At 38.6% G+C, this 13,913-nt stretch overlaps 1 protein-coding gene and 1 long non-coding RNA gene across 3 annotated transcripts in view; one reads left to right on the forward strand and one right to left on the reverse strand.

Annotated features, from left to right (window-relative positions):
- LOC107713564 (uncharacterized) overlaps positions 1 to 10,784 on the forward strand; it is a 23,957-nt gene extending 13,173 nt beyond the window's left edge. The window contains exon 3 of the long non-coding RNA XR_001636905.1: positions 10,718 to 10,784. This is a non-coding gene — a long non-coding RNA (uncharacterized LOC107713564). The remainder of the gene's footprint in view (positions 1 to 10,717) is intronic.
- Positions 1 to 11,744, reverse strand: part of LOC107713563 (collagen alpha-3(IX) chain-like) — a 24,254-nt gene extending 12,510 nt beyond the window's left edge. The window contains exons 1-20 of one of the 2 annotated variants that reach the window (XM_016519112.1): positions 11,645 to 11,744; positions 11,082 to 11,144; positions 10,465 to 10,500; positions 10,038 to 10,109; positions 9,447 to 9,500; positions 6,326 to 6,361; positions 6,066 to 6,089; positions 5,839 to 5,892; positions 5,471 to 5,524; positions 5,337 to 5,378; positions 4,122 to 4,178; positions 3,695 to 3,748; positions 3,557 to 3,610; positions 3,027 to 3,080; positions 2,862 to 2,915; positions 2,690 to 2,743; positions 2,532 to 2,585; positions 2,400 to 2,453; positions 2,270 to 2,323; positions 1,970 to 2,014 (exon numbers count right to left, since the gene is read on the reverse strand). In XM_016519112.1, coding sequence (XP_016374598.1) covers positions 1,970 to 2,014; positions 2,270 to 2,323; positions 2,400 to 2,453; positions 2,532 to 2,585; positions 2,690 to 2,743; positions 2,862 to 2,915; positions 3,027 to 3,080; positions 3,557 to 3,610; positions 3,695 to 3,748; positions 4,122 to 4,178; positions 5,337 to 5,378; positions 5,471 to 5,524; positions 5,839 to 5,892; positions 6,066 to 6,089; positions 6,326 to 6,361; positions 9,447 to 9,500; positions 10,038 to 10,109; positions 10,465 to 10,500; positions 11,082 to 11,144; positions 11,645 to 11,710 — 1,035 coding nt within the window. In that variant the 5' untranslated portion in view covers positions 11,711 to 11,744. Of the gene's footprint in view, positions 1 to 1,969; positions 2,015 to 2,269; positions 2,324 to 2,399; positions 2,454 to 2,531; positions 2,586 to 2,689; positions 2,744 to 2,861; positions 2,916 to 3,026; positions 3,081 to 3,556; positions 3,611 to 3,694; positions 3,749 to 4,121; positions 4,179 to 5,336; positions 5,379 to 5,470; positions 5,525 to 5,838; positions 5,893 to 6,065; positions 6,090 to 6,325; positions 6,362 to 9,446; positions 9,501 to 10,037; positions 10,110 to 10,464; positions 10,501 to 11,081; positions 11,145 to 11,644 lie in introns of those variants that run through there. The other variant, XM_016519113.1, reaches the window with a different exon arrangement.
- Positions 11,745 to 13,913: the final 2,169 nt, after the last annotated feature.

Consider the following 13,913-nt stretch of genomic DNA (forward strand, 5'->3'; position numbering starts at 1 on the left):
TCAAGGAGCTAGAACACAAGGAGCTAGAACTCAAGGAGCTAGAACACAAGGGACTAGAACACGAAGGGCTAGAACTCAAGGAGCTAGAACTCAAGGAGCTAGAAACACAAGGAGCTAGAACACAAGGAGCTAGAACTCAAGGAGCTAGAACACAAGGAGCTAGATTTCAAGGAGCTAGAACTCAAGGAGCTAGAACACAAGGGACTAGAACACAAAGGGCTAGAACTCAAGGAGCTAGAACACAAGGAGCTAGAACTCAAGGAGCTAGAACACAAGGAGCTAGAACTCAAGGAGCTAGAAACACAAGGAGCTAGAACTCAAGGAGTGGAAACGAGGATGTAGTAATAAAGAATGGAGAAGCACCGGAGGTCTTTTAGAGCTCTGCTGTGCGCAAAAAGAAGACTGGCCAAGTGCTGAAGTAAACATAATGAGTTTAAACTTGGCTTTCCATTGGATGCACACGTTTAGATGAATGAAGTTAAGCTACTCAGATGACATGAAAGCATTGTAGAACTCAAGTAGAACACAAGGAGCTAGAACTCAAGGAGCTAGAACACAAGGGACTAGAACACGAAGGGCTAGAACTCAAGGAGCTAGAACTCAAGGAGCTAGAAACACAAGGAGCTAGAACTCAAGGAGTGGAAACGAGGATGTAGTAATAAAGAATGGAGAAGCACCGGAGGTCTTTTAGAGCTCTGCTGTGCGCAAAAAGAAGACTGGCCAAGTGCTGAAGTAAACATAATGAGTTTAAACTTGGCTTTCCATTGGATGCACACGTTTAGATGAATGAAGTTAAGCTACTCAGATGACATGAAAGCATTGTTCAGGAGTTATCTGAACTTAATTATACGAATTTAAGCTAAGAAACAGTGGATGGTATCACTTTCTAATCATGGTCTAAGTGCAAAGAATATATTTGGATGCAGACTTGACTCCAAGAAGTATCTTAACAACACACTCTAAAAATGATTCAGGGGACCTGATACCACAACTTAAATAAATGCATGGTTAATAATTTAATTAAACCTTTTAAGTTTCAAACATAATTTAGAGTTCAGTTGACCATTACATTAACTTATGTTTGTGCAGAATTTAAACTCAAATTTCTGTTAATTTAAGTTCTTTAAAAAGAAGTAGTAACTCTTGTAAAATGGGAACTTTGGAAATTGGGTAGTGGATTTCTAGTTCCCATCATGCTTTGTATATGGCTGGATAAGGAGAGTAAATGTTGAAATTAAGTGTTATTTGATGTGTTTTTTAGTGAAGGCAAAGTCCTGTTAGTGTTTAATGCTGTTATGTTTGACATTTAAAAGAGTTTCTGTTATGTTGAAGTTTTTATGGTAACCATTGTGCTGAAGAGTAGAGCACATGACCAGAAAAACACTACACTGACTCTGTTAGCAAAGACTGTGCTAATGCCAATGACAAGTAACATCTTAATATGTAAATAAGTTACATTTAGCGTGAGCTAAGATTCGCATGTTTCATTTTTTTAAATAAAGTTCATTCAGCACTGATAATATACATCCTAAAATATGTTTAAATTTATGCTTAAAAATATTTACACAGAGACCAATTAATCAGGACGGTTTTTTTAATTCCACATAAATTCCATATTTCACATAAAAACACATTTTTGGATTTAAAAGAGAGATGCAGAGTAGTGGAATGAAAAAAAAAAAAACTTGCTTCTTTTAACTCACACATTCATCTAGTGCAAGTGTGCATAGAGAAACAATGTGAAAATTCATTCTGTGTGAACAGTGACCACACTGAGTTTATACAATCTCATAGAGGATGCCTAATCTCAAAAACGTACACTTTACACATCTAAAAAAATTATTATGGAATCATGATGACAAATGTGATGACATTTTGTATGTCTCTCTTATCTGAATCTATTTCACTCGTAATACAGCCCTAAATGGCCCTGCTCTCATGTAAGTTGCAAATAGATCGATATACTTACAACTCCTCCTTTGGCACCTTTGGCACCAGCTTTTCCTGGTAAACCCTGAATTACACACAGAGAGATTTACACTTGTTGTGAGTTGCACAATGATACAAAACCCAGCAAACAAAGCTACTAAAAAGTAATAAAGCACTCAAAAATGATTATTAAACAGAACAACCAGATGATTTCCTGAATGAAAACTTTGCAGATAAAAAACAAGCAGACATGAAAGGCAAAAATCACATTATCAAACCACTTCTTATTAATATTTAATGTGCTCATCCTCTGAACAGTGTAATTAACGGCAATACGTACAGGCAGACCGTTAGGGCCTTTCTCACCAGAGACGCCAGTTCTCCCAGCATCTCCCTGTCAACACAAGCACACAGCATCAGCATCTCGAGAAATAAGGCCTAGACGTGTCTCAAAACAAGCGGCTGATTACCTTTTCACCGTCTAATCCTTGAGTGCCATCCTTCCCGTCCCTGCCCGGGATGCCCTGCGGTTCCACACAAGGCATTATTATGGGCTAATCTAACGCTCATCATAAGAGTCAGCAAATCACACAGTTCCTCACCGGTTCTCCTTTAGGTCCTGCACCTCCAGGGAGTCCCTTGGGGCCTATTTTCCCCTATTCAGAGGATGACATCCACAATATCACAATCACGCTGATGTTACACTGAAATAAGTATGAAGGGCTTACAAGAAACTGTATCTAGCAAGTAATGTGCTTACTATCTCTCCTTTGGGCCCTTTGAAACCTTGCGGTCCTTTCTCACCAGCATCACCCTATTCAGAAGATACACATATCAAACGTTTTATGATTTTATTATTTATTAACAGAAACACACATTAAAGAAAAAACACGTGCAAACTTTAATATGCAAAGGAGTGATGAAACACTCACAGTTTTTCCAATGCTGCCAGCAATTCCAGGTTTTCCTCTGAAGCCCGGCAATCCCTGCAGATACAGAGTAGATGCAAACCATGAAGGGCACAGCTGTCTGCACTCGACATATGCTTGCATCTATTTCAGTAAGATGTGTGTGGTGTGATGTTCTTGAGGTCTTACTCTGTCTCCTACTGCTCCCACCGGCCCCTGCAGTCCTCTCAGCCCTCGAGAGCCCTTTAACACACCATTACACACAAAACATCAATGGAAGAAGAAGAGAAAAAACAAGCTACTAAAATTTGGACATGATATTTGTGTTTCCCACAACAATACAGTGTTCATGTTTGAATAGAATGTGTCACTTTTGATCAATTCTATTCTATTCCACTCTATTCTATCCTGTTCAGTTCTTCTAAACAACTGTTTAACACTGGGGATTGTCATCCTAGTGCTCCATTTTACTAAAGAAAGAAACGAGAAGTAAAGTACCAGGTGTACCAGCCGGTCCTCAGACCAGGGCCACAGACGCTGAGTTTGTTTTGCTTTATTGTCTTTAAATCCTTTATTTCTTGATTTCCTTTAACTAAAAAGGAATTAATTACATATTTGTGAGAGAGAGCAACCCTGCCCAAAACACAAGTAAATTCTAAGAGAAATGTTTGCAGGCCTGTAGGTGCTGCAGCATGTCTAGCTGAGGTAATCAGTCGCACCTGTAAACCCACTGTCCCTGGGATTCCCGGCGGCCCCGGCGGGCCCTGGTCACCCTGATGGGAAGAGACAGACACACAAACACATTACAGACAACTTCAGCTTCATTCAGACAAAGTGCAGTTTCAGTCTGATCTCACCTTCTCTCCGTCTTTCCCCAGCTCTCCCTTACTCCCTTTATGCCCTGTATGACCCTAAACCAAAACACAGAGGCAGAACCACAGCTTGTGATATCTTTTGTAATAAGAAGCATGTTTTATCATGTCAATGCTGACGCCAAGTCATGTTTATGTTAATAGTGCTTTATACAATACAGATTGTGTGAATTATGGAAACTCAACGATGGACACAGTTCAGATTCTGCTGTAAAGCAGCTCCAGAAGACAATAGTGTCATTATTCAGCTCAAATGAGTTCAGTGTTGGTTCAGTTCAGATCAATAACAGTGTGAAGTTCATCAGTTTGAAAAAGTTCAATTCAGCTACAAGTAATTCTACAAAACTGCTCATTCAGCTCGAGTCAGTTGGGTGTTAAAGCTGCTCTATGTCGTGTTGTTGAGGTCAGGTACCTTGAATCCAGGCATTCCCGGCGGTCCAGGAGGACCCGGAGGACAGATGGCCGGACACTGCAAACAACACAATCATGCAATCAGTCTGCATGCAGAGAACAACAAGACCGCTGACGATTTATCCTCCCTGATAGCACAACCACATGCTCTTCAGATGCCATAGTCATAGGAGTTTTGAGATGAGCGTTAGCTTTATGATCATCCGCTTTAAAGATAATCCGAGTTGAAAATGGAATTACACTTACAACAGACCTCTCTACACCTTACAAGTACCATAGATGTAAAGATGGATGTCTATGCTGTATACATGCACTGAAAAATACAGTGAAAGGACCATGTCATTTATTTCAAGTATCTGATCAAAAATCATGATTTTCATTTAAAGCTGTTTTGTCTAAAGGCAAATAACACTCCCCATCGAATAAATGAAAAGAAATCATTTAGTTTAAATAGCAGAACACAACATCACAGTAAACATTAAGATTTGTCAAAGTTGTAAGTAAACTAAATTAAACATTGACTAACTATTTTTTATCTTAATTGAAGATTCGACTTTATTATATCTTATTTAGCTTTTGTTAAATTTAAATCAAGCTGTAAAAAGCCTATATATATAAGTTTAGAAGAGAAAGCACAATATATATATAGACCTACTTATATTATATTGACCTACATTCAGTAACACTTTGGGTTATGTCTAAAAAAATAAAGTCTGGTACACTGAAGAAAATATTGATTGACAGATTATCCAATCAATCATGTGTGGTCTACAAAACAAAACTGTGCTTCTCTTCTAAACTTGATTTCTTTGCTCTTAATTAATGTAACTGAACCATATAAACCATAGGTGAACCATATAAAATCATTTTGAGACATTTGCTCAATTCAGAATAACTTAATTCAATTATCTGATGTGGATGATTGAATAATGTAAATCCAGCTATTTTTTTAGTGATGGCCTTTATAATAAATAATCTTTTTATGTTGTCCTTTGTCTTTGAGAAGAAATAATTTTGATTAATATTAAATCAAAATGAATGTTTGAACCAAACCATAATAATAATAATAATAATAATAAAACTAATACATTTGGCTGTAACCAATTTAAGTGTCTGTTTGTTTTATAGTTTGTACAAAGTATAATTTTTTTTCAGTGTAGTATTGTAGTACATTACAATAATTTTCATGCTAAAGTGGTAAAGCATCTTAACGTACCAGCAGATCTCCACTGCCTTCAGGAAGAGTTCCTGGGAGTCCCTAAAAAAGAGGAAGAAGTATACATGAAATTGAATAATTTGAATGAAATAAATGTGTTTTTGCAGTTTGAGTGCTCGTGTGCAGGTACTTACAGGAGGTCCGTCTGTGCCTGGAAGACCAGGGAGTCCTGGAAGACCCTCGGGCCCCTAAACCAGCACACAAACCAGAGCCACTCAGCACGACACTCGCCCATGAGCTTTGCTGCTAAAATACACATCTATGTGTGTGTTTACTCTCAGTGGACTGAAGAGAGAGGTCCACAGGATTCACAATCAAACATCAGCCTGTCTGACACAACTGCTTACTGTAGCTCTTCACGGCCAAAATGCTGTTTTTCATTTGTGCAGTGCAGATAGCAACCTGTATTAGTTTGTTTCTCAAAGTATATCTATGTTTGATCACTAACACATGACCAGCAACATAAACGTCTTTGCTATTTTTGCTGTAAAAAGCCACTCACCAGCGGACCCTGAGGTCCTGCTCCGCCTGGAAGTCCATTAGCTCCAGCAAGACCCTGACATCAGAAAACACACAGAAATGCAAATGCACACTTTCTTTTGCCGAGTGTCCTCACTGGATAATAAATGACCATAAACGCAGCCCGTGACCGCATGTGAACTCATAGCTAATGCCTGTGACAGCAGGAGTGTTTTCCTCTGATTCTGGTTTTGGACGGGTTGTACTCACCAGCGCTCCTGGTCTGCCTCTGCCCTGAGGAAGACAAGAGAAGAGAACCTGAGACAAGTCACTGACTGACATTACATCATGATACGGCACTCTTGCTGTACAGATGATTTGTGAATGTAATGACAGTGGTCTGTATGAATCAGAGAAAAGTATGTTGTGGGTTTGAGCTGGAGAGCATCTTTTGGTCCTGTGCTGTTGGAAACAGGATGAAATGTCATATGACCGTGTTTACTGTGGATTTACTGATGCTTGACACCTACAGGGGGTCCGTCCGGTCCGGGAGGTCCTGGGTCACCCTACAACACACACACACAATAATGTTCTGAGTTCAGCATAATATGCAAGCTGGGAAAGAGTAAGTGCATCAGGGCTGTTGTGAAGACTGTGTTCTCTCTGACCTCCATCATTCAACACCACAGCTGATCACCAACAATCTTACTACAAATACTTCAATTTGTCATGCATTCCTTTTTTCTATGGTTTAGTTTAAACCTTAAATTCTGATTTTATTTTCATCAAAATAATTATTTTTCTAAAGATAAAAACAGACAAAGTAAAAAGATTTTACACATACATGTAAATGTTGGATCATTGACTTTTTTCAGTTGTTTTGAAGTGACCAAAGGAAGAGTCTCAAAGTGATTTTCTGTGGTTTCATTCATTTATTCACTCAGTTTCATACATATTTCCTGTTATAGCACTATTATAAGATAGTGCTAAATAACTAATTGTTAGTGAGCAATCGCACTTAATTAGCATACTAAATTGTAACGCTGCGTCCAAAATCGAATACTTACTATATACAGGGTTGGGAAGGTTACTTTTAAAACGTATTTCACTACAGATTACAAAATACACACTTTAAAAAGTAATTTGTAATGTATTTTGTTAGATTACACAAATTTTGTAACTTAGTATTCTAAAGTATTCAGATTACTTTGGAATACTAGTATGTACACAAAGTAACACAAAGGGTCCACCAAATGTAGGACTTGGATTTCCTCTGCATATTACTTTTAAGTGAAGTGACATGTGGCCAAGTATGTGACCCATACTCGGAATTAGTGCTCATTTATGCTGCGGCGCCCGTGCACGCATTTAACCCATGTTGCCTTGCTCAAGGGCACCTCAGTCGTGGTACTGAAGGTGGGAGAGAGTGCTGTACATTCACTCCCCCCACCTACAATCCCTGCCGGTACGAGACTCGAACCCACAACCTTTGGGTTACAAGTCCGACTCTCTAACCATTAGGCCACGACTTAACAACATCAGTGTTCCAATACAATATTTCTTGAAGGCAAAAAATACAGTCAATCTTAAAAAAATGCAATTGTACTTATTTTGTCTTCAGGGAAACATGTAAGTATTAGATTCTAAAGGGCATTAAACGAAAATAAAAATCTTTAAACAAAATAAGAAAACTTTACACATCATCCTGTTCAAAAGTTGACACGCCCACTAATGCACTGTTTCCTTCTGGAGCATCAGTAAATGTTTTCATCTTCTGTAATAGTTGTGTATGAGTCCCTCAACTGCCCTCAGTGTGAAAAGATGAATCTCAAAATCATACAGTCACTGCTGGAAAGGGTTCAGATATGCAGAAGATGCTGGAAAACCTGAGAATGTGCAGGAGCTGGGGTTTTCTGAAGAGCAGCAGGACTGCTCAGGACAAACAAGGACTCATGAACAACCATCACAAAGCATGAAAACAGTCGTGGATCATCAGGTAACCACACACAGTTCAGATGCAAGGGTACGTACATTTTTGAATGGGGAAATGTTTTTAAATTCAGTTATTTTGTCATGTGGAGTATGTAAACATCTGTTATGTGAAAACGCTTATTCAGGACAGTACTAAATAAAAATAACATGCAATTTTTATGATCCTTCTAATTTTGTTAAAATTATTAAAACTTTGCATATTTTGCAAGGGGTATGAAACTTGACAATGACAACATGACAGATGTAGTACGTCCGAATGTCATTCATACTATATAGAAGATACTTCTTGAACAGCTGCGAAGTAAGACCAAATTCAAATGTATGACGCTATTTCAGACGCACTGTAAGTCTGCTTCTTAAAGCAGCGCTCTTCATGTGTCCGTCTTCAGTGCAGTGCTAACCCAGAGGAACTGAAACTCTTCTAACTCCCAACATAACTCAACACAAAACTCTCCCCCTTTTCCCATCTTGCTCAAAAGCACAAAACTATAATTAGTTTCATTTTTTACATTACGTCCCATGCAAAGCATGCTACAGTTTCAGTTATGTCAACATCAAAAATCATTTTCAAGTACCTGATTGGTTCACTTTCGCCCTACATAACGTAATCTAGTAGATTGCACATTTGAAAGAATTACATTGTTTGAGTATTATTACAGTGAGCGTGCCATATTTAAAATATATTTCATATGTACTTATTATATATATTTTCTTTAGACATAAGCCAAAATGTAATCCAGTGTAGGTCAATATAATATATTTGGCTTTTTTCAAACATCAGCATAAACAAAACCTAAATAAGCTGTAATATGAAAGTTCAATTTTCATTTTATATTTATGAAAAAAATTAAATATGCATCATATTTTCTGTTATTTACTAACATAAATAAATAAATATGTTTTATCCAAACTGAACAAAACAGGCTTAACTGAAAATCATGATTTTTGATTAGAACAATATAAAAAGGTACTTTAAATGAATGGTGTGGTCATTTTTTTCTGTTCCCCATGACAAATACAACTTTGAACATCTCCTGAACTCATTATTTGATGAGACAAACTTTTTTTTTTACCCAAAATCGGACTGATAATTCAAATAATAGCATTTATTTCTGAAATGTCTGAACAGTGCGCCCCTCAATGAACTGCAGCAAAATCAGGTTAATTTGACAACTACAGTATGTAGCATTCTATTGCTGTCAAACAGTTCATGCATTAAACCCACTGATAAGACATCACATGAACGTCCCAATGCACCCAGAGCTCAGTCCATCAGCCACACAGAATTACACTGATTTCTGCTGATTCCAGGAAACTAATGAACAGAAAAGCTGTGCTGGGACGACTTCACATTCCAGGCTGGATTAGAGAAAGCTACCGATTCATCTACAGTCAGCTGATCCTCATTAAAACTGCTCGCGGCTGCACACTGTGCTCAGGCCACATCACGTTTGACAATCAAAGCTACAAGAGTTATTAGTAGTTTTATTAGGTAATATGATATACATTCACTACTGTAGATGAGCTTAGACATTTTTAATCACAGAAACAGAAAAGTGTGTGGTACATATTCATCCTTAATATGTTATGATGTTATGTGACTCGACAACTCAACTCAACTCAACTCAACTCAACTCAAACAAACTGAGAGTCACTTACTGCTGCTCCTGATGGTCCATCCTTGCCAGCTGGACCGTCCGGACCGGTCAAACCCTGCAGAACAGGGCATTTTCATGAATTCTGTTTAGTGTTTATATTTCCTTTCTATAAATAAAAGAAAAAAGTGTGTGTGTGTGAGTGTGTGTGTCTGAGTGTGTGTGAGTGTGTGTGTGCACGTGTGTCTGAGTGTGTGTGTGTGTGTCTGAGTGTGTGTGTGTGTTTGTGTGTGTGTGCGTGTGTGTGTGTGCGTGTGTCTGAGTATGTGTGTGTGTGTTTGTGTGTGCGTGCGTATGTGTGAGTGAGTGCGTGTGTGTGTGTATGAGTGTGTGTGAGTGTGTGTGTGCGTGTGTCTGAGTGTGTGTGCGTGTGTGTGAGTGTGTGTGTGTGTGAGAGAGTGTGTGTGAGTGTGTGTGTCTGAGTGTGTGTGTGTGCGTGTGTGTGAGTGTGTGTGTGTGTGAGAGAGTGTGTGTGAGTGTGTGTGTCTGAGTGTGTGTGTGTGCGTGTGTGTGAGTGTGTGTGTGTGTGTGTGTGAGTGTGTGTGTGTGTGTGTGTGTGTGGCACTGAAAATGCTGCTGTTCCTTTGTGACTTACATCCACACCGGGGAGGCCAGGCAGTCCCAGGCTTCCTGCGGCCCCAGATTTACCTGCTTTACCTTTCAGCCCCTGCAATCAGAAGAGAATTTGACGATATGATTAGTGTATCGATTCTGTGTTTACATGTTATTTATTGCATCTAACAAACCAACTTGAAAAAAAGCTTTAGGGAAGGGAATAACGTAAGCAGCTGGACGGGGTTAAAACATGACACTCGACTCATGGTCTATGTCCTGCTCTAGCTCATTATTTATTTAAAATCTAGATAGAGAAGCATCGTCTGAACAATCATCAGAGATATGGATGAGCATCTTTAGCATTGTGATGCACGTTAAATACACAAGCAAAGTAAACTTGCAAAATCAGTGCTTTAAAGTATTTGACATGGGAGTATTTTACAGGCAGCACATCCAGAGATACTCACAGGCTTTCCAGGAAGTCCGGCAGGGCCAGGTTTACCCTGCACAGATAACAATCACTGACTTTCTCAATGTTAGACATATACGTGATTAGACAGCAGTCCACAGGCATCATGCATTCATCAAACAAACTTTGTGTTACAAAGGGTTGTGCTGTTCTCCATCTGCACGCAGAGCTACTGTGAGAGAGAGTGTGTCGAGGCTGAGAGCGGGGCTGGAGGGGGCTGGGGAGCGTTAGATGCTTGTGTTTGATTTGAGGCTGAATGAATGGGCTCTCTGTCACTGCACCTCTGCGGCTCGCACTAAGCAGATTTTCGTTTACTGAGGAAACATTCACTGCTTTCATCGTTTACACGCGTACATTCCTGAGAGTTTTTCCTTTACCATTTACAGCATGCCTAAAACATTACAGTTCACACTTGCAATATAACGAAGGTCATTTACATGAACGTTTTAGATTATTGATGAGATTTTTTTTAGTTCACAGAATGAAAATCTGTTCAGTTATATTTGTGAATTTTAATCTAAATGTGTAACAAACACACACAGATAAAGGAAACGGAATATAAAAACATATGTGTATATATAGGCTAATAGATGAACACATGAAGCTGGAACTCACGTCAATGCCATCTTTCCCCGGGGGTCCCGGCGCTCCAGCTGCACCCCGAGGACCCGGCCTTTGCTATAGACACAAACCACACAAAATCAAGAACGAGAATAATCAAATAAAGAAATCAATGTAAATAACAGAAATCCCTCAGGTCTGTTCTCAGCTCAAAATGTCTCAAAGGTTTCTGAGTGAAGCTAGAATTAAATGTGTTCATAAATCAAAATTAACTAGTCACAGTGTGATTTGCATGGACTTTTTAAACAATCAGACAGAAAAAGACCAACATCAAGAACACAACTGAAGTGAAACGAGTGCGCAAAGATCTCACAAACATGCCATTGTGCGACGATCACATTACACTGAGAAAAAATGTTCTGTAAGGTAAGCGGATTTTTTTCCTTTTCATATTGTAACATCAATATTAACATATTTATTCATGTAAAAAAAAAAAAAAAAAGATATCTGACGTCCACTTGAAGTGACACCAACAAAAGTCATTTTCAGCGTCAGGTAGTCTTTTGCAATATACACATTACAATCAGTCCACAAAGCGTTGTTCTCTTTTCTCTTACCTGAGCGAGAGACGATGTTAACAGCTGGAACAGAAAGAGTAAATGAAGCGCTGAGAACCCGGCCATGGCTCCTGTGCTCCCCGCAGTCCTGTGCCCTGTGCTGGACGCTCTCAGTATGATTGCAGATAAAGGGGCAGCGCGGGGTCCGGCGGAGGGGGCGGTCATGAGCTCAGTACAGCAGGGTGGCCCTTATTTATGGACTTTTGAAATCTTCTGCTCTCACCTGCCCCTTTGATTATGAATATGAATATAAATATAAAGTTTACTTGTTTAACCTAGGTTAAGAGTTCAGATAAATCTATTCAACAGTGCGTAAATGTGTGTCATAATCCTAAATTAGACCAAAAGCTTTTTTCTTTTTTTTTTTTGTGTATACTGTAACCTGTCACACTGCACTGGGGCAAAAATTAAAGGAAAAACAGGAACTCATTAAATATATGTCGGAATTAGTCTATCATACAAGCAAGGATGGCAAATGAAAAGAAAATAGTTCCAAACAAAGCCGCAGCAAAACCGCTGAGCGTCTCTGAATAACAACATATTCATTCCTCAATGAAACACTGCTTTTGAATCAATCAGATGAATGAATGATTCAATGCCCATTTCATGTCGGAAATCACATACGGAGTAAACATTTGAGGAAGAATTATGAATATGGGCAGCATGAATGAATGTTGGTGTCAGTTGCATTGCTTAACTGCCATTTACAACTCCTCTCCTGTGCCTCATGGGATAGAAAAGTGTTCATAAAATATTCTGTTCACATACTAGTTTTCGCCTGAATACTAGGGACGTAATTCAGATGCAGATCACTTCCTTTGTTCCTGAATGATTAAGGAGTTAATGAGATAAATGAGAATAAATTAATTAATGACTCTCATTACAACAGTGACCGCCACCTATTTGTGGTTTTAAATTCCTATTTAAAAGTATAATTTCTTGTCAATTCTTACATTTACATTTATATGAAAAATAATGCCATATGTCTTGAATAGCATTGAATAGCACTAACTGAAAAAATTATGCCTTGCATTAACAGTGCTTGCATTTTAATAATGCCTTGTATTTCCAGGGCTTGCATTTTTAGGTCCTGAAATTAAAACATAGTTGTTTATTTAAGATGTGAATATTTCAATTCAAAATATTTCACACACATTTTCATCATTAAAAATTCAATAATTCATATTCACCTTCCAGAATTCACTTCCGAAATATTTAATCTGTTTAAAAATACGATGTATAATATTCGACAGGCAAATTTCGGTCCATTTTATTTCACCTTCCAAATTCGCTTCCACAAAATCAGTGGTTAAAATTCAGCATTGCACATCCGGGATCTGCAGGAATAGCAATAGAGCACCGATGCATGATCTCCAGCTGCTGTCAGTCGCTCACCAGCAGGTGGCGCAAGCGGCTGTTGATGAAGACCACAGCAACAGGTGGATTGAGTCATTCATTCACAAAAACTGATCTGCAGAAATGGAGCAAGCGGTGAGTAGAAGTTTTGATTATTGGGGCCAGTATAAACATGTAGAAAAGCTGATTGTGTGTATGTTTAATTCAACATCTTCGCTGTTTCCCTTAGCCTGCATGTAAGCAGCTTTCTCTACCACAAAGGAGATTATAATGCTATTTTATCCATCGCTGATGTACAGAACTAACATTACATCTGAGGAAGACATATAATTGCTTTCGGTTGCTTAGTTTCCTTTACTTGTGTCATGGCTTGTGTGAAGCTGTGCTGTAATACTGGGGTTACCCCTCATACATCACACGCCAGGATTCCCCAACAACGCATAACGTGCCTCAGTGAACCTAACCCTAACCCTAACCCTAACCCTAACCCTAACCTCAGATCTCAGAAAATGCTTTATTTGTGATGATGCGGACTAAATACAGGCAAGCAAATGAGGTCAGAAGAACGCACCACGCTGCATTTTCTTTATAATTGCTTTCCCTTACCACTGATCAATACCACGATTAGTTTTAACAATATGCAACCACGTTATGTTGACATAAAAATAGGAGTGCAAACCCGCCTAGGTGTATTATTGCTGCAAATTTAAACCGGAGAAAGCATTGACGTGTTATCGCACCCAAGGGACCGTCTGACAATTCCACCGACTGGGTTAAAACGTCCAATGTATTTTAATTAAAATGACTTTTAACATTTAAAATAACATACTGTCAAATTGTAAAGCTCGTATTTCTCATAGTGATTTACTACAGGTGAGATTTTGCCAATACCTCCCTTCATATATGTACAGTA

The sequence above is a fragment of the Sinocyclocheilus rhinocerous genome, unplaced genomic scaffold (genome assembly GCF_001515625.1).
Source record: "Sinocyclocheilus rhinocerous isolate Xijiao unplaced genomic scaffold, SAMN03320098_v1.1 scaffold1049, whole genome shotgun sequence".
Taxonomy (NCBI): domain Eukaryota; kingdom Metazoa; phylum Chordata; class Actinopteri; order Cypriniformes; family Cyprinidae; genus Sinocyclocheilus; species Sinocyclocheilus rhinocerous.